The 19493-nt window shown below is 42.9% G+C and overlaps 1 protein-coding gene across 2 annotated transcripts in view; it reads left to right on the top strand.

Annotated features, from left to right (window-relative positions):
* ATXN10 (ataxin 10) overlaps positions 1 to 19493 on the top strand; it is a 173036-nt gene that overhangs the window by 52852 nt on the left and 100691 nt on the right. The window contains exons 6-7 of one of the 2 annotated variants that reach the window (XM_036906593.2): positions 3195 to 3275; positions 19027 to 19192. In XM_036906593.2, coding sequence (XP_036762488.1) covers positions 3195 to 3275; positions 19027 to 19192 — 247 coding nt within the window. The remainder of the gene's footprint in view (positions 1 to 3194; positions 3276 to 19026; positions 19193 to 19493) is intronic. The other variant, XM_057486289.1, reaches the window with a different exon arrangement.

Raw genomic sequence — 19493 nt, 5'->3', positions numbered from 1 at the left:
TATTTATATGTAAGAATATTTTCTTAATCAGAGATATTAGCCCTTACTTTGAAATAAGACACAGGTTTTTCCCCTACTTCTTTGTCTTTTGACTTTGCATATGGCAATGGCTATAAAGGCCCTTTTGGGGGCCTATTTTTGGTAATAGCTATAAAGGCCTTTCCTCTACCAATGTTGTCTTCCAGTATTGTATCATTTCAGTTTTGATGTGTAAGTGTTTGACCCATTTGGAATTTATCTTGCGTAAAGGTCAAATATGAATACACTTTCCTTTTGCTCCAGATGATGCTGGTGGTCATAGCAAAAGAGCACCGTAGTGGCTGTGACCTGTTTCTCTTCTTCCCTTGCCCCATCCCGGTGCCCTCACAACCCCTCCACGTGGAAGACTTCAGTTCCACCTCATTGGCACACATTCCAGCCTGAGAACGTGCTCCTTCCTTCACTAAGCGTGTCTCTCTCTGCTATTAGGCATTAAGGATTTTATAACTATACTGATCAAATCACATTTATCACACATTTATTAGGATATTTTATTTGTTTAAGAAGAAATTCCCTAAGTGCCTTTTATCCCCACAACCTGATTGACTTGGGTTTATGGTCCAGTGTTTGAAAATTGTTTCTTTTATTTTGTCTGCTTTTATAGGTTTAAGGTAGGAGGGTAAATTGTTAGTCTGTTATGCCCAGAATTGGAAGTGATACTTGGAGATTTAAATACTGATATTTATAGAACATTATGGCAACACTTACAAAATCCATCTCATTTTCAACTGCATGTTTTATGTTCACCAAGTTAGACCATAGTCTGGGCTATAAAAAAAGAAAGAAATCTCAGTAAATATATGAAAAAGATAGAAAATGTACAGATATGTTCTGTGACCACAATACTTAAATTAGAAAACCATAACAGGATGATAATCTAGAAAAATTCCAAAATTTTGGAAATTAGCGCATCTAAATAATTGATTTCTCAAAGAAGAAACGATAAGGCAAATCAGAAAGTCTTCTGAAGAACACAATAAAATACAAAATTTGTGGGATAAAGCTAAAGCAGTGCTTAGAGGGAAATTTATAGCTTTAAATGTTTCTATCAGAAAAGAAGGCTGAAATCAGTGACTTAAGGTTCTACTTTATGAAAATCGAGAACACAGTAAATCCTAAGTAGAAAGAAGAAAGTAATAAAAGATAAAGGCAGAAGGCAATGAAATACAAAACAGAAAAACACTAGAAAAACTTAACAAAGGCAGAGTTGGTTTTTTAAAAAGATCAACAAAACTGATCAAGAAAAAAGAACGAGGATGCTAATGACCAGTATCATAAAAGAAGGCTTGGCCACCACATCTGTCTTTTCTAAGCTCCTGTGTTGGTTGAAGCAGCTTCCTGCAGGGGACAGTTCAAAGGAGGGCTGGCAGCTGGGGGCTGTTTGCCAGTAGCATTCAAGGATAGACGCCTTCAGTCTTGAATCCCTCTTTATCCATTCATCTACTGATGGACACTTAGGTTGCTTCCATATCTTGGCTATTGTAAACAGTGCAGCGATAAACATAGGGGTGCATCTGTCTTTTTCAAACTGGGCTGCTGCATTCTTAGGGTAAATTCCTAGGAGTGGAATTCCTGGGTCAAATGGTATTTCTATTTTGAGTTTTTTGAGGACCCTCCATACTGCTTTCCACAATGGTTGAACTATTTTACGTTCCCACCAGCAGTGTAGGCGGGTTCCCCTTTCTCCTCATCCTCGCCAGCATTTGTTGTTGAAAACCCTAATAGTATTTTATAGTTTATAGTTCCCTGAGTTTCCTTCATGCTGTTTCTGAGTCCTTTTTTTGTCACTTCGAATTTAAATGCTCCCCCTCCTCCTTCAGCTAGGGTTTTACAGAACACCTACTGTAGCCTCCTGACCTTCATCCCAGCTCTGCACCAGCCCTCTGGTTAGGAAAACTGTTGTTTCTATAATCCACAATGTGTGTCTGCATGTTGCACCTAAGACATTTTTCTCAAATTATCTATGTATGGGTTTTCCTTCACTGTTAGAGCTTGGAGTACTTGGGATACAGTACTTGGAATATTGTGTTTTTAAATGAATGTTCCTGTGGGGAAAATGTTTTGAGCTCCAAATAGCTGAATTATGAGTGAGCTAATTTAGGATCACAATTTTGTGTACCTGGCTTGAAATGCATGAACTTCTATTGTTGCAGTTTGATGACCTACCTAAATTGATATGAAAATTGTTCGAGAATTTTAAGTAACATTCATTCTTGTTAGAAATATTATACATCAAAATGTTGATCAGTTATTTCAAAAGTTGTAGAAGAAATAGATAAATGTTTAGATTTAGTTTTTATATGAAGTGACCAGTGTGTTGTGGTAATATGCTTTGTTCTGTTATCATACTGACAGAAATACTTTTGTTATATTATTTGATGAAATGTGATTAAATAAACTGTGATTGTAAATATATTTAATGCTTTACAGTCACTCTGAGTACTGCAGCCTTGGTTGTAAACAGCGTATTGGCGAATTCTTTAGTTCTTCAGTTTTCAGATGCCCTCTGGCAAATAAGACTCAGAATTAATTAATAATACTATTCAATCTTTTTAAATGTCACAGTGGTCCTTTGAAGAAATAGGCTTATAATCTTGGCCTCTGGGTTTCCATAAGTTGATCTCTAAGTTTAGATGAGTGCGGTCGCTTGACAGCGAGGATGTTTTCTTGGAAACCTGAGAGCTTTTAAAGAGCAGGTAATCAAGCCAGGCTGCATCACCGTGTTGCTGGCATATGTTTAAGTAAAAAGTATGACATGCCCATTTCTCTGGTTAAGTTTACCACTTGACTAAAACAATTTAATATGCTTTCTTTTTATACCTGAACCTGTAGCTAAATTTCATTCTACTCCTTGAACTATTACTGAAGTATTTTCCTTTCTCCACTTAGACAAAAGCTATAGTACGCCCGTTGAATCATTTCAATAAGCTTTTCAGAAGTAAAACTGGAAAAAAGTGTTTTGAGGATTTTTATTTTCTTTGAGCTGCCAACAGAAAAACAGGATGTGAACCTCTTAAAACATCTTAAGATTATAGTTAATCAAAAACGCAATAAAAAGGAGTGACTTTATGTGTGAGATATGCCTATAAAGTAGGTAAAGCCACGTCTATTTTACTATGTCTAGTAACCAAAGCTATTTTCTCCTTTTTCCTTAGGTTCTTGATTATTACAGATCATTTTCTGAAAAGCCCGGAATTGGTAAAAGCCATGTATGCCAAAATGAGCAATCAAGAAAGGTAACCCCCAAAACCAGTGTGGTTTTGAGTATTTAGCATTCCATATAGAGTATCCTGTACACATGACTGGAAAACCATGTGGTTTCTTAGTTGGCAGAAAATCTCTAAATACATGTTTCTGTGTCAGTAATGGTTTTAAATTGGTTGGGTAACATTACAGCTTAGCCACAACAGGCTATGATTTATGTAGGGTTGCAGAATCCAGGTTGGCGCCATTATTCAGTAAAGGCATATTAAAGTATGTTAAGAACACAATGGTGTGCTTATCCCTTGATTTTATAATAGTAAACCATGCAACTGTATATTACAGGTGCATATTTGAAATGTGCTCATTTGTTCCTGTCTCTGGTATACTGATTTGGGATATTCCCTCCTAGGCTTGTAGTTTTCTAGTAGCTGTTTTAGACTGAAAGAGGATCAGTATCTGCCTGCAATCTCATTGCCACTGTAGTAGGAAGAGCAGTGCCCTCTGAGCCCAGGGCCCTGGCTCTGTGCCTGGTGATGGTCATTCTTTATGTGACCGTAGCCAGTTTTTCACCTTGAGTGGATTCAGTTCCTGGACCTTTAAAATTAGAGGATTGAATAAAATCATTCACAGTATTCTTTCCATTCCAATAGTATATGTGTTTCCTAATCCAGTTGGAAATGTTGCCTTAGGAAAATAAAACCTACTCAGAAGTCACAAATCTGATGACAAACAACTTTAAAAAAATGTTAAATCTTGTGATTGTAGTCACAATTTTTGTAATTGGCATGGTTTTGAAATTCTATGTATTTGGATTCCAGCAGTTCAGCTTTATGCATGCCTTTATAGTCTTGTTAAGTAGTGTTTTTTTCTTCTTTAATATCTTTAACAAAAAGTAAGTTCATGCTCTTAAAAGTCTCTTTAAATATCATGTTTATCAGTCCAGTGCCGCTTGCCATCACCACCATATGTATACTTCTGTCCCAGAAAACAGAAGCATTTTGTAGTTTTTGGACCTAAAGTAATATGAGGGTAGTGCTATACATTAGTGAGGTGCTTTGCAATAAGATCACCTGAGTATAAGAAAAATACGGTTTCATTGCATTTTAATATTCAGGTTTCTATTTTCCATATTCCTGTCAGAGGATCTATTTCTGGACTGATCCATGACCTCACCAAATGAGGATGACAGACTGAACATTTTCTGTTTTTCTTTATAAAAAATGGGAGCTGTTGCTTCCCTACTTCATTCAGGTTTCTGCTCAAGTGTCCACTCTTCCACATCTGCATTTCTTCCAAAGGAGAATTGCTTTCCTTTCATCACATCATTTATTGTGCACTGTATCGTGTCACATACCTGCTTGCTGTGTTATGACGCTGCCATTAGATTGTTAGCTCTGTGAGGGCAGGATTTTCTTGTTGTGATTTTTTTGTTCTGTGATGTCCACCTTTTCCAGACAGTGTTTGGCACATAGCAAGTGCTAAAAAAGGTTGTTTGAACAAAATTAATTTTCTTACTCATGAAAAGTTTATCTAGTATGCTAATTAGTGTACTATCATCTCCTGAGTTGGAAACCTCAGCGTTACTCTCGGCTCCCCCCTCCACATTCCGGGTCACAGCGGTCACTCGGCACATTCACCACTGCATCAGCGTGGTGGGAATTCCCTGGTTTGTCTCAGCTCTGGTTTACCGTATGTCATCCTTGACTGCCCTTCAGCTGTATGGCCTTTTACAGAATTGTGATGCAATAAGCATTTTAGTTGTACAGTTCAGGAGTGTTAAGCATATTCTCATTGTTGTGCAACCAAGCTCCAGCACTTTTTCTTCTTACAAAACCCAAACTCTTCCATTGAACAACTCCCTGTCTCCCCTCCCTGGCCTCTGGCACCCACCATCCCACTTTCTGTCTGGGGATTTGACTCTTCTAGATGCCTTGTAAGAGGCGTCACATAGTATCTGTTCTTTTGTGACGGGCTTATTGCAGGTGGCATATGTCCGTAGGGTCCGTCTGTGTCGTAGCCTGTGTCAGGATGTCCTTCCTTTCCAGGGCTCAATCCTATTCCATTGTATGGATCGGCCGCGTTTTGTTCATCCGTCGTCTGTCGGTGGACACTTGGGCTGCTTCCACCATTCTGCTGTTGCGAATCATCCTGCTGTGAACACGAGTGGGCAACAGCCATGTCGGCTTGTTCTCTCTGTTGTTCGCCTCCTCTGTTATTTGATCTCGCCCTGCCATTTCCGCGTGTGACCTGTCGCAGGATGCAGTTCAGTTCCGCGGTGTGGCATGGTGTCATCCCTGTCCCCTCCTGCTCTCCCCGGTCACTGAGGTAGAGCTGCACAGTTCCTCCCAGTGCGCCGGTCTCCCTGCTGTCTCACACGCATGTGTGTGACCTTGCCTCCGCCGCCCCGCCGCCTGGGGCCTGTGCGCTCATGCTCTGCAGGCCCTTAGAGGCCACCTGCCTTCTGTTGGCTTTTCTGACTTTACTCCACAAAAGCCTTCACGTCCTCATCTGCAGGTTTATCATAATAATTTGCTTTTCTTTAAGGACAGAGACTGAATTTTGTGCGTCTCCATCATTAATACCTGCTGGAATCAGTATGGGAACAGAATTCTCAACTAATACCAAACACTTACTGAAACACAGCCTACAGCTGTACCTTTGTCAATCCGTCAGACAGCAGGTGGCTGGCCGACCGTGACTAGGTGGCTTGCAGCCGTGGGCCTGGCTCAGCTCGGCAGCTCTGGCTCAGCTTGGTACAAGGACTGCGCCAAGATAATGTCTCTGCTCAGCGGCCGCGCTGAGCTGAGCCTGCTGCTTCTTACTGTAACCACCAGCTTGGCCGTGCCTGGCTCTGCTTCCTTGTCTCAGTCGTGTTCTGGGGAAATGGTATCAGACAGTGACTTGGGAATCTCTGGGTTCCTGACACCTGGAAACTTGCTAAAAAGAGCTGCCAGAGGAGCAGGGGCGGGGACGGAGGAAAGCCCTGACTGTCACCTTGCCTGAGTCACAAGCAGAATTTGTGGATGGGGCCCTCTGCCTTAAGTCTGCCTTTTATTTGGTGACAGCCATTGTGCTATAGTTGCTCCAGTAGAGTAATCGCCTCCAGAGTGGGGTGTGCAAGACGAACCTGCTGAGTGTGGCAGGAATATAGAAGGACATCTGCTTGTATTTTTATCTAAAAATGAGGAAGCAACTAAACTTTTGTAATATTCGCAATCTCGTTGACAGTTGTGGGTCATCTATAAGTTATATATATTGGAGGTGTATGATGAGATTTCTTGTGTTGGTGATAAAGCTTGGAGAATACTGAACCCAGGCGTGCTGTTGCTGGATTCTTTGTTCCCGTGGAACTTCATCCTTTCACTTTTAATTGAACCTGCATTCACCGAGTTTCTGTCGTGTGCTGAATGCTGAGAACACCAAAGTGCCCAGCGCACTAGTGTCCAAGAAGGAGACCCTGCTTTTTATTTTTCAGTAACGTCATTTTGTCACGTAGGTGATAGCAGTGTGATCATTTTGGAGTAACTCTGTCAGGCAAAAACCATTTCACAGTCCCCGATGTTTTGGGGCAGCAGAGGTAGGCCTGGGTTGGTGTGTTCTGTTTGCGCTTGAGGCCAAGAGCAGGTCAGAACTCCTGGGAGGCACCACGAGGCTGTTTCAGGATGGAAGGGGAGAGCTTGGACTGCTGGCATTCAGCACCAAATGCTAAGTTCCGACCCTCCAGGCACAATGAGGTATTCAGGTGGTATTCTAGGCTAAGACCTTGCTCTTTTCAAGATGCTTATTTTAGGTGAGAATATCTACCTATTGTGTGCTGCATTTTGTGCTGTGGTGATGAATTGCCTCTAATGTGAATGTGTTATCGGTGAAAGCAGTTTAAAATTTTTTCTTTAATGCACATGTGTACAGCTTTGGTTATGCAAGCCAGGCACTGTTCTAAGCCCCTTACAAATATTAACTCACTCATTGCATCAACCCTAGAAGATCGTCCTGTTGTTGTCCCTATGTTGTACACGTGTACACTGAGGAAAGGAGGTTAAGTGACTTGCCCCAGGCCACATAGCGTGGGGATGGCAGAGCCAGGATTTAGTCCAGGCAGGCTGGCTGCGGAGGCTGTGCTGATCCTCTTGCACTGGGCCTCCAATGGCTGACGGCCATGAAAGGCAGATTACACTGGCATGATACCCGAAAAACTCGACACCCGTCAGTTCACTGTGTGAACACGTGCCGATTGAATATGAAATCATTCTCTTCATCTGCCTGTTTACTTCCCCTCAATGTCCACTGATGACTGTATTTCCCCGATATTGAGGTCCCATTGAGCACGGTGGTTTGGATGTCATGATCAGCCAGCAAGTGTTCACTGAGTGAATGAAGACCCGAGTGGTGGCCTAAGCCTTCAGTTTCACTGGGAGGTAGATTTTTTGGGATGTGGGTCCCATGGTTACATGGCCTCAGCAAGACTTCCAGCAGCAACCCTAATTTCTAAGGAACATTGACCAAAAACTACACTTTTTACCCCTCTGTGGGCTTAGTTATAGCAAAATTCCTTTGATTTGCTTCATTCCAGTGAGTTGATTCCTTGCTCAGAAGAGGGCATGATCCTGTGTTCCCTGGGGAGATGCCCAGGTTACTCAGGCGCAGAGCATGACCTCTGGACCAGAAGCCTTCCTGTGAACGTCACGAACACCCGGGAGGGAGAGGGGAAGTGAGGTTCCTCATAACTGTAATGCAAAACCTATTTGGAAGGTGCCACACGAAGGGGACAAATAGAGGGCTTCGGGGATGGGGAGGGAAGGGACAGATACCACTTGTGGCCTTTGGAGTAAGGTGCAGAGGAGGTAGCATTTGACAGACCTGTAGGTCAGCAGGATTTTGCCAGGCATGTGTTAAAAAGACAATGTGGATGTTTTCCAGTTGAAAAAATGGCAGAGATGTGGGATTGTTGAGTGTGTTTTGGGGAACATCGAGAAGTTGAGTGTGCTTGGAATAAAGGATGCTCATAAGAGAGCAGGGGGCAGGAAGGCCAGGTTTAGGCTTCGCTTTAGGAATAAAGTGTTTTGGTTCATTCAACAAAAGCTTACTGAGTGCCTCCTCAGCGCACCAGACGTGATCCCAGCCCTCATGGAGTCATGTCTGGTGGCGGGTGACGCTTGACGAGCTCTGCCAGATGCGGAGGCGTGTGAAGCTAGGAAGGGGGACTGGGTGAACTCACTGCTCACAGAGCCGTCTGGGGTTTCGCGGTGACCTGGGGCCCTGAGCTCGCAGTTGAATGAAGGGCCCAGTGGGTTCAGAGCTGGCGGGGTCTGTGCTGGTGTGTGGCGGTGGGTGGAGGACTGAGAAGGAGGGCAGTGGGGTCCCTGCTGATTCCTTTCCTGCAATGATGGACATTCCTGTGGCCAATGCTGTATGTAGGCAGGTGAACAGGTTTGAAATAATTCGTTTTTCTCAACAGGGGTATGTGATGAGTTAACTTCTTGCCTGTGTGTCTGGAATGGTGCTGTGTGCTTGTGAGAACTGAGGGGACAGTCACCCGGACTGTTTGTGTGCCCTGGGTTGAGCTGGGGAGCTTCCCTGGGGAACGCTGGGGACCCACGTCTGAAGCAGCTAAGCTACCGTCAGCCTGAGAGGGAATGTCTGGATGGGTTCACCACCACTATATCACAGAATGTTGGTGGATTGTCCGAAAAACAGCGCTGTACTCACTGAGCACCTGCTGGAGGTCCTCTGGGCGCAGCAGCGAGCAGGCAGGTGCCGCCCCTGGTTTGGACGGGTTGCGGGGTGGGGGGCTGGCTTGCAGATGCTCAAGCCCGTATTGCGTGGCTTCTCCGAGTTGTCACAGGTAATTGACGCCTTCGTGTTGGTGATTTATTGGGCAGATTACTTGGTGAGGGGGTTTTGGATAGACTCAATCAGCTCCCGTGGTATGATTCAGCAGCCATGAGAGCCCACATTTACACAATTTTCTGGTCCCCTTTGCCAGTGAATTGGAGCAATATTAAACTAGCTGCTCCTGGAAGGCAGCTTCCATCATCGCTGGGTCTGTAATCTGCATAGCAGAGTGATTAGCCCCGGCGGTAGTCGTGCCAGCCACTGCTCTGGGTCAGTTCCTCCGCTTCTGGAGCTCTGTTTCTTCCGCAGAATGGGGATAATTGTTTCCACCCCCTGAAATTGTTGTGGAAATATGTGTAACTAATCGAAATACATAGAAAGCTCTTGGGTGGAGGGGCTGGCATGTGACTGTCCCTCCTGAGTGAGTTGCTATTTCTGCCGCTACTACAGCTGCTCCCCGGACGCCTTTTCCTCCCGGTGGCAGCACTGCTCTGTTGGGAGGAGCCTGCAGCCACGGCCGCTTAATCCTCAGAGTGACCCTGTGAAACAGGCCTCGCTCTTGCCACTTCCACGTCGGGGATCTGAGGCTTTATAGCTTCCGGGATTTGCCCCAGGTTGCAGAGGTAACCGAGGTAGTATTTGAACTCAGTCTGATGCCAAGATCAATGATCTTATTCGCTGCAAGACACTAACTTTTTATATCTGTAATTTATTCAGGGACCAATGAGATAAATTCAGCAAGAGCTGTCTGCCTGCATCGTGGTGAGCTTGTCCAGGTTAATAGGGTTTTGGCCGTTGTGGCATGCTGTTCAACAAATTTCACATGCGGAGTAGTTCAAACATAAATTCAGAATTTGTTGGAGATGTCAGTCCTTGAATTTGAATTGAAGATATTTTATTTCCAAAATAACAGAGTATTATTTCCTGTGCTAGAATGCTCATAAAACTTACTCTTTTCCCTTCTTTGCCCGTCACTCCAATCCTGTCATAAAAAATTACCCATTTCACGATGGAACACGCATAGTTTTTAAAATTGTAGCCTGCATCAATTTAAGTATAACTTTAAAATACAAATTTTGCTGTAGAATTTGCCCCTAAAATCCTTCACATGTGCATTGCTGCCTATGTTTTGACCTGTTTTGAGGCAGAGTATGTAACTGTTTAATCATAAGTGAATTAGATGCTGTGGGAGAAAATGATAGAAGCTTGACTCTGATCGAGGGGTGTGTCTGGTGAGCCTGAGGCAGCCTGGGTGATGATTTCTGGGTTAAAAGAAGCAAGACTTCCACACTGATGGGTAATAATTTTAGATAACTAGTCTCTCTGACCTCTTTAACTGGGTCTTTTTGCTTTGTGTCCTTTACCCCTGGGTGAATACATCAGTGAGTGAGTAGCATTTGTTAGACCACTTCTGTTCCGTTATATTTTTAAGGAAGTATTTAGTGCGGTTCCCCCGCAATTGGAAATAGGACATTCCACATTGTATCCCATTTTTCCCTGATTACACAGTACATTTGTTCAGTGCACTTATGTTTTCTGGCATAGAAATGGGGTTAGCAAATGTAATGCATGACTGAAATAAATAGTTTTGAAAAAAAATGTCCTATTTGAGTTTTATGTCTTGTGTGTGATTTGTATTTTACAAGAAGGGTGGTTTTTGATGGTGGTTAGAAATAGAGGGAGTTGGAGAGTTAGGGGGCACTCCGGTTGGGAGGGGCCTGTAGGGCAGACTGAAGTTTTGGGACCTACTCCTTAATGGTGGGAGCCAGTGGGAGTTTTTCCTGGCAGATGACTTACTATAAGGAGGGTCACTTAGTGAAGTGTAATTTATTCTCAGGTGATATTCGAGGCTGGTTTATATTTTTGAGGTCAGTTTCTGACTTTCCCCTCTTTCCCTTCAGAAGCACTCACAGCCCTCTCCTCAGCTCGCCTGTCTTGCCCACATGGCAGAGAGGAGGTTCACCCACCAAGTCTGAGGGAAGCGGGGCTCCAGGGAACTTGTAAGAAGGTGGCATCTGCTCTTACCTTTCGGCTCCGGCCAGTGTGTCCCCTGGGCCTCCTCGGCCTCCTGCCGCTGCTGGGCAACCTTGAGGCTGCACCCTGTGGCCTGCCCTTTCTGTCCTGGCCTCTCCTGGCTCCTCCAGGGCCTGCCCCGGATTTTGGTCCTCTTCCCCCGTGAGCTCATTCCTCTTCACCTGGTTGTGAGTAGCAGTACACAAGGTCCTCAGTTCCCTTAAGTCAGGGGTCATGACTTCCTGCACTTAGCAGTAACTGTTGCCTCACCCCAACTTAAAAGGAGCATTTGTAGAGCAGACATTTGGGTTCCTCCTCCCAGCATTCCTGGAGAGTTACCCTGCTTGGGGAAATTGGAAAGCCTGGTTTTCTGGCCTTAGAGGACCCCATTCATTTTTTTTTTTTTTGGTATCATTAATCTATAATTACAGAAAGAAAATTATGTTTACTAGGTTCCCCCCTTCACCAAGTCCCCCCCACATACCCTTCACAGTCACTGTCCATCTGCATAGTAAGATGCTGTAAAATCACTACTTGTCTTCTCTGTGTTGCACAGCCCTCCCTGTGCCCCCCATGCACTATACATGCTAATCGTAACGCCCCCTTTCTTTTTCCCCACCCATATCCCTCCCTTCCCATCCATCCTCCCCAGTCCCTTTCCCTTTTGTAACTATTAGTCCATTCTTGGGTTCTGTGATTCTGCTGCTGTTTTGTTCCTTCAGTTTTCCTTTGTTCTTATACTCCACATATGAGTGAAATTATTTGGTACTTGTCCTTCTCCACCTGGCTTATTTCACTGAGCATAATACCCTCTAGCTCCATCCATGTTGTTGCGAATGGTAGGATCTGTTTTTTTCTTATGGCTGAGTAATATTCCATTGTGTATATGTACCACATCTTCTTTATCCATTCATCTACTGATGGACATTTATGTTGCTTCTGTATCTTGGCTATTGTAAACAGTGCAGCGATAAACATAGGGGTGCATCTGTCTTTTTCAAACTGGAGTGCTGCATTCTTAGGGTAAATTCCTAGAAGTGGAATTCCTGGGTCAAATGGTATTTCTATTTTGAGCACTTTGAGGAACCTCCATACTGCTTTCCACAATGGTTGAACTAGTTTACATTCCCACCAGCAGTGTAGGAGGGTTCCCCTTTCTCCACATCGTCACCAGCATTTGTTGTTGTTTGTCTTTTTGATGATGGCGATCCTTACTGGTGTGAGGTGATACCTCATTGTGGTTTTAATTTGCATTTCTCTGATGATTAGCGATGTGGAGCATCTTTTCATATGCCTGTTGGCCATCTGGTCATCTTTAGAGAACTGTCTCTTCAGCTCCTCTGCCCATTTTTTAATTGGATTATTTGCTTTTTGTTTGTTGAGGTGTGTGAGCTCTTTATATATTTTGGATGTCAATCCTTTATCAGATCTGTCATTTATGAATATGTTTCCCATACTGTAGGATACCTTTTTGTTCTATTGATGGTGTCCTTTGCTGTACAGAAGTTTTTTAACTTGATATAGTCCCACTTGTTCATTTTTGCCTTTGTTTCCCTTGCCTGGGGAGATATGTTCATGAAGAAGTCACTCATGTTTATGTCCATGAGATTTTTGCCTATGTTTTTTTCTAAGAGTTTTATGGTTTCATGACTTACATTCAGGTCTTTGATCCATTTGGAGTTTACTTTTGTGTATGGAGTTAGACAGTGATCCAGTTTCATTCTCCTACATGTAGCTGTCCAGTTTTGCCAGCACCATCAGTTGAAGAGACTGTCATTTCCCCATTGTATGTCCATGGCTCCTTTATCGTATATTAATTGGCCATATATGTTTGGGTTAATGTCTGGAGTCTCTATTCTGTTCCACTGGTCTGTGGCTCTGTTCTTGTGCCAGTACCAAATTGTCTTGATTACTGTGGCTTTGTAGTAGAGCTTGAAGTTGGGGAGCAAGATACCCCCAACTTTATTCTTCCTTCTCAGGATTGTGTTGGCTATTTGGGGTCTTTGACGGTTCCATATGAATTTTTGAACTATTTGTTCCAGTTCATTGAAGAATGCTGTTGGTAATTTGATAGGGATTGCATCGAATCTATATATTGCTTTGGGCAGGATGGCCATTTTGACAATATTAATTCTTCCTAGCCAGGAGCATGGGATGAGTTTCCATTTGTTAGTGACCTCTTTAATTTCTCTTAAGAGTGTCTTGTAGTTTTCAGAGTATAGGTCTTTCACTTCCTTGGTTAGGTTTATTCCTAGGTGTTTTATTCTTTTGGATGCTATTGTGAATGGTATTGTTTTCCTGATTTCTCTTTCTATTAGTTCATTGTTAGTGTATAGGAAAGCTACAGATTTCTGTGTGTTAATTTTGTATCCTGCAACTTTGCTGAATTCCGATATTAGTTCTAGTAGTTTTGCAGTGGAGTCTTTAGGGTTTTTTTATGTACAATATCATGTCATCTGCAAATAGTGACAGTTTGACTTCTTCTTTACCAATCTGGATTCCTTGTATTCCTTTGTTTTGTCTGATTGCCATGGCTAGGACCTCCAGTGCTATGTTAAATAACAGTGGGGACAGTGGGCATCCCTGTCTTGTTCCTGATCTCAGAGGAAAAGCTTTCAGCTTTTCGCTGTTCAGTATGATGTTAGCTGTGGGTTTATCATATATGGCCTTTATTATGTTGAGGTACTTGCCCTCTGTGCCCATTTTGTTGAGTTTTTATGATGAATGGATATTGAATTTTTTCGAATGCTTTTTCAGCATCTATGGAGATGATCATGTGGTTTTTGTCCTTTTTGTTGATGTGGTGGATGATGTTGATGGATTTTTGAATGTTGTATCATCTTTGCATTCCTGGGATGAATCCCAGTTGGTGATGGTGTATGATCCTCTTGATGTATTTTTGAATTCAGTTTGCTAATATTTTGTTGAGTATTTTTGCATCTACGTTCATCAGGGATATTGGTCTGTAGTTTTCTTTTTTGGTGGGGTCTTTGCCTGGTTTTGGTATTAGGGTGATGTTGGCTTCATAGAATGAGTTTGGGAGTATTCCCTCGTCTTCTATTTTTTGGAAAACCTTAAGGAGAATCGGTGTTATGTCTTCTCTGTGTGTCTGATAAAATTCTGAGGTAAATCCATCTGGCCTGGGGGTTTTGTTTTTGGGTCGTTTTTTGATTACCGCTTCAATTTCGTTGCTGGTAATTGGTCTGTTTAGATTTTCTGTTTCTTTCTGGGTTAGTCTTGGAAGGTTGTATTTTTCTAGGAAGTTGTCCATTTCTCCTAGGTTTTCCAGCTTGTTAGCATATAGGTTTTCATAGTAGTCTCTAATAATTCTTTGTATTTCTGTGGGGTCTGTCATGATTTTTCCTTTCTCGTTTCTGATTCTGTTGATGTGTATTGACTCTGTCTTTCTCTTAATAAGTCTGGCTAGAGGCTTATCTATTTTGTTTGGTTCTTGAAGAACCAGCTCTTGGTTTCATTGATTTTTTCTATTGTTTTATTCTTCTCAATTTTATTTATTTCTTCTCTGATCTTTATTATGTCCCTCTGTATGCTGACCTTAGGCCTCATTTGTTCTTCTTTTTCCAATTTCGATAATTGTGACATTAGACCATTCATTTGGGATTGTTCTTCCTTCTTTAAATATGCCTGGATTGCTATATACTTTCCTCTTAAGACTGCTTTTGCTGCGTCCCACAGAAGTTGGGGCTTAGTGTTGTTGTTGTCATTTGTTTCCATATATTGCTGGATCTCCATTTCAATTTGGTCATTGATCCATTGATTATTTAGGAGCATGTTGTTAAGCCTCCATGTGTTTGTGAGCCTTTTTGCTTTCTTTGTACAATTTATTTCTAGTTTTATACCTTTATGGTCTGAAAAGTTGGCTGGTAAGATTTCAATCTTTTGGAATTTACTGAGGTTCTTTTTGTGGCCTAGTATGTGGTCTATTCTGGAGAATGTTTCATGTGCACTTGAGAAGAATGTGTATCCTGTTGCTTTTGGATGTGGAGTTCTATAGATGTTTATTAGGTCCATCTGTTCTAGCGTGTTGTTCAGTGCTTCTGTATCCTTACTTATTTTCTGTCTGGTGGATCTGTCCTTTGGAGTGAGTGGTGTGTTAAAGTCTCCCAAAATGCATGCATTGCATTCTATTTACTCCTTTAATTCTGTTAGTATTTGTTTCACATATATTGGTGCTCCTGTATTGGGTGCATATATGTTTATAATGGTTATATCCTCTTGTTGGACTGAGCCCTTTATCATTATGTAATGTCCTTCTTTATCTCTTGTTACTTTCTTTATTTTGAAGTCTATTTTGTCTGACACTAGTATTGCAACACCTGCTTTTTTCTCTCTGTTGTTTGCATGAAATATCTTTCTCCATCCCTGGACTTTTAATCTGTGCATGTCTTTGGGTTTGTGGTGAGTCTCTTGTAAGCAGCATATAGATGGGTCTTGCTTTTTTATCCATTCTATTACTCTGTGTCTTTTGATTGGTACATTCAGTCCATTTACATTTAGGGTGATTACTGAAAGATATGTACTTATTGCCATTGCAGGCTTTAGATTTGTTGTTACCAGAGGTTCAAGGTTAGCTTGTTTACTACCTTACTGTCTGACCTCACTCACTTATTGAGCTGTTATAAACACAGTCTGATGATTATTTCTTTCCCTTCTTTTTCCTCCTCTTCCATTCTTCATATGTTAGGTGTTTTGTTCTGTGCTCTTTTTAGGAGTGCTCCCATCTAGAGCAGTCCCTCTAAGATACCCTGTAGAGGTGGTTTGTGGGAGGCAAATTCCCTCAACTTTTGCTTGTCTGGGAATTGTTTAATCCCTCCTCCATATTTAAATGATAATCGTGCTGGATACAGTATCCTTGGTTCAAGGCCCTTCTGTTTCATTGCATTAAATATATCATGCCATTCTCTTCTGGCCTGTAAGGTTTCTGTTGAGAAGTCTGATGATAGCCTGATGGGTTTTCCTTTGTAGGTGAACTTTTTACTCTCTCTGGCTACCTTTAATACTCTGTCCCTGTCCTTGATGTTTGCCATTTTAATTATTATGTGTCTTGGTGTGGACCTCTTTGGATCCCATCTCTCGGGAGTTCTGTGTGCCTCCGTAGTCTGAGCAACTATTTCCTCCCCCAGTTTGGGGAAGTTCTCAGCAATTATTTCTTCAAAGACACTTTCTATCCCTTTTCCTCTCTCTTCTTCCTCTGGTACCCCTATAATACGGATATTGTTCCTTTTGGATTGGTCACACAGTTCTCTTAACATTGTTTCATTCCTGGAGATCCTTTTATCTCTCTCTGCATCAGCTTCTATGCGTTCCTGTTCTCTGGTTTCTATTCCATCAGTGGCCTCTTGCATCTTATCCATTCTGCTTATAAATGCTTCCAAAGATTGTTTCACTTCTGTAATGTCCCTCTGGACATCTGTAATCTCCCTCTGGACTTCATCCCTTAGCTCTTGCATATTACTCTGCAGCTCTGTTAGCATGTTTATGATTTTTATTTTGAATTCTTTTTCAGGGAGACTGGTTAGGTCTGCCTCTGCAGATCCTTTCTCAGGTATAACTATCTTGGTCTGGACCAGATTTTTTTGCCTTTTCATGGTGATAGCAGAGGCTGTAGGCAGGTCGCGGGTTTGTCAGCTGGGAGAAGAAAGTCCTTTCCTGCTTGATGGATGCCTTGCCCTTCTCCGCTGCCTGTGACGGCTACCTGCACTCCTGGAGCAGCCACCGGGTTAGTCCCCTAAGCTGCTGTGGGCGGGGTGTCCGTCAGAGCAGCGCGGAGCCCTGCGGGGAGTGGCAGGCACGCCAGGTGCGCTCCTCCGTGCTAGCAGTGACCCTGCCAGGCAGCTGTATGGCAGCAGTGGCCTTTGGGTCTGGCCCAGGTGGCTGTGCGTTGGGGTGGGATTCTGGTCGGCTGCTGGGAGCGCGCCTGCTCCCTCTGGCTCCGCTGCAGGTTCACATGGGGCTCTTCCGCACAGGCTTCTACCGGGCTCTGGCTCCACTGCTGCCTGTGCAGGTGAGCCACACCCGGGCTGTTCGGTCGTGCCGCTGCGGGCTAGCACAAGCCTCTCCTGCGGCGCACGGATTTGCTCTCGGTTCCTTCCGGCGCTGCCATCTCCAGCGCACGCTGCTACTCTCCTGCTACTGGGCCCATGTGTCAGGGTCCGCGCCAGTTGGAGGAACGACTGACAGGCCGCTTAGTGCCGTGAGGGGCTTCAAAGCTGCACTGCCTCCGTTTAGGGCGCCTGAGTTTCCCCAGTATTCCCAGCTGCCGGGACAACTTTGTCCAGCTATGGGGTCCCTGTCTCTTTAAGACTTGCAGAAAGCACTTGCTTTTCTTTTGTCTCAGGGGCACCGGTCGCGGGGACCTGCCCACAGGTTTTGCTTTTCCATTTCTCTAATATCCAGCACCCCGTGCACCTTGTGTCTGCGTTCTGGGTGCGGATTTCTAGAGCTGGTTGTTTAGCCATCCTGGGCTTTCACTCCCTCCCTGTTCCGACTCCTTTCTTCCTGCCAGGTTTTGGGGTGGGGGGGTGTGCGGGTCCCGCCTGGCCGCGGCTTGTATCTTACCCCCTTCGTGTGATGCTGAGTTCTCACAGATGTAAATGTATCCTGGCTGTTGTACTGCATCCACTGGTGTCTCTTTTAGGAATAGTTGTATTTATTGTATTTTCATAAATATATATGTTTTGGGGAGGAGATTTCCTCTGAACTACTCACGCTGCCATCTTCCCATGATCCCCATTCATTTTTTAACATTTTTTGTGAATAACAGAAAACAATATCTTAATACCAAACTATTTGTTGTTTTTTTGTGCTCAGCTGAGCGAATTATTTGTGTGTTTTATTTTCAGTTAGTAATTGCCATAAGAAATCTGAGGTTTTAGCAGTTTTGAAAACTGCTACGGTCTGTGGGTGATTTTTCTAGACTGACGATCTTTCCCATCCTGTGGCCATAATACTAGAAGAGTAAAGTATAGTTTTAGTTCCTACTTGAAGCAGTAAACAGTTCCTATTTTTCTTTTGGTAAGAAATAATCCCTGCCCAATGTAAGTGTATTTTCCCACACTTACTAAGCATTTTAGATATTCGTATCCTTTGTGGTATAGAAATAAATGGGAATTACACATACAATCCCAAATCAAAAATGTGGTTTTGAGAAGCATCCGCTTTGGTTTACACTGGCTCAAGTGCCCTGGGCATGGTTTGTTTTTCCCAGGAGAAGGAAGGAAATTGTTGAATAGAAATATTTACGTGATGATTTAACTGTTGTAAAAAATGGTATAGGTCTGGTCTTCAGATCGGTGTTTCCATAAACTAAAATCATGGAACAAATAAAAAAGCAGCCTTCACGAGAAACACAGTAAATTGAGTGGCTAAGGCACCTGGCCCAGGAGTGAGAGACTGTCCTGTGCTTGAAGCCTGACACGGCAGCTCAGTGTATGTGACACTGGCAGGTAAACTATCCTCGCTCTGCTGGGTTTACCGCCTTTAATGTGAGACAATGCCAGTGCCTGCCTCATGGAATTTTTGTGTGGACTAAGTGAGATAATATATGCAGAATGCGTAGCTTAATCCTAAGTAGTGAGTAAGTGTTAGCACCCTTAGCTTTGCTATTGTTACTGTAGATGTCTTATAAAACTTAATCTGACAGCATTTCTGAAATGTATTATTTCAGTGCTCAAACTAAGGGATATAAAAGTTGCTCATTCCTGTAGCCAAGTCACATCAGACAAATCAAGATTTAAAAAAATAGTAGTCTATGATTAATTTTATTCACCAAAAAATACATTTTGCCTACCTAGACATTATAAACAAAGTAAGGAATTTGAAAATGAAAATGTTCTCACAAAGAGGTCTCTATAAATATTTTTAGCATTGTACAATTTCAATATTCCTACTCATGTAAACATTTGTCATGTTTTACAGGGTTACATTGTTAGACCTTATAATAGCCAAAATAGTAGGTGATGAGCCGCTAACCAAGGATGACATCCCTGTGTTTCTGAGCCATGCTGAGTTGATTGCAAGCACTTTTGTGGATCAGTGCAAAATTGTGCTAAAACTGACCTCCGAGCAGCATGCTGACGATGAGGTAAGAGGACAGTTTTTATTAAAAACTCAGATGAGAGAGAGAACAGGGATGTTTTCTAACTCAGCTAGGTCCTCTATGAGCATTCTTTTTTAGAAACTTTAAAAAATATTACCTAAGTATCTGCTATAGGACTGAATGGGCACAACCTTCCCACCCCCATTTGTGTGTTGAAAGCTTTAGTTCCCAAGCTGATGGTTTTAGGAGGTAAGGTCATTGGGAGATAATTAGGTCATGAGGGCAGAGCCCTCCAGAATGGGATCAGCGCCCTTATCAGATAGGCGCTGGAAAGCTCCCACCATGT

This window comes from Manis pentadactyla, chromosome 10, assembly GCF_030020395.1.
Source record: "Manis pentadactyla isolate mManPen7 chromosome 10, mManPen7.hap1, whole genome shotgun sequence".
Lineage (NCBI taxonomy): Eukaryota > Metazoa > Chordata > Mammalia > Pholidota > Manidae > Manis > Manis pentadactyla.
The sequence above is the reverse complement of the archived record's forward strand: the minus strand, read 5'-3'. Positions and strand labels throughout refer to the sequence as shown.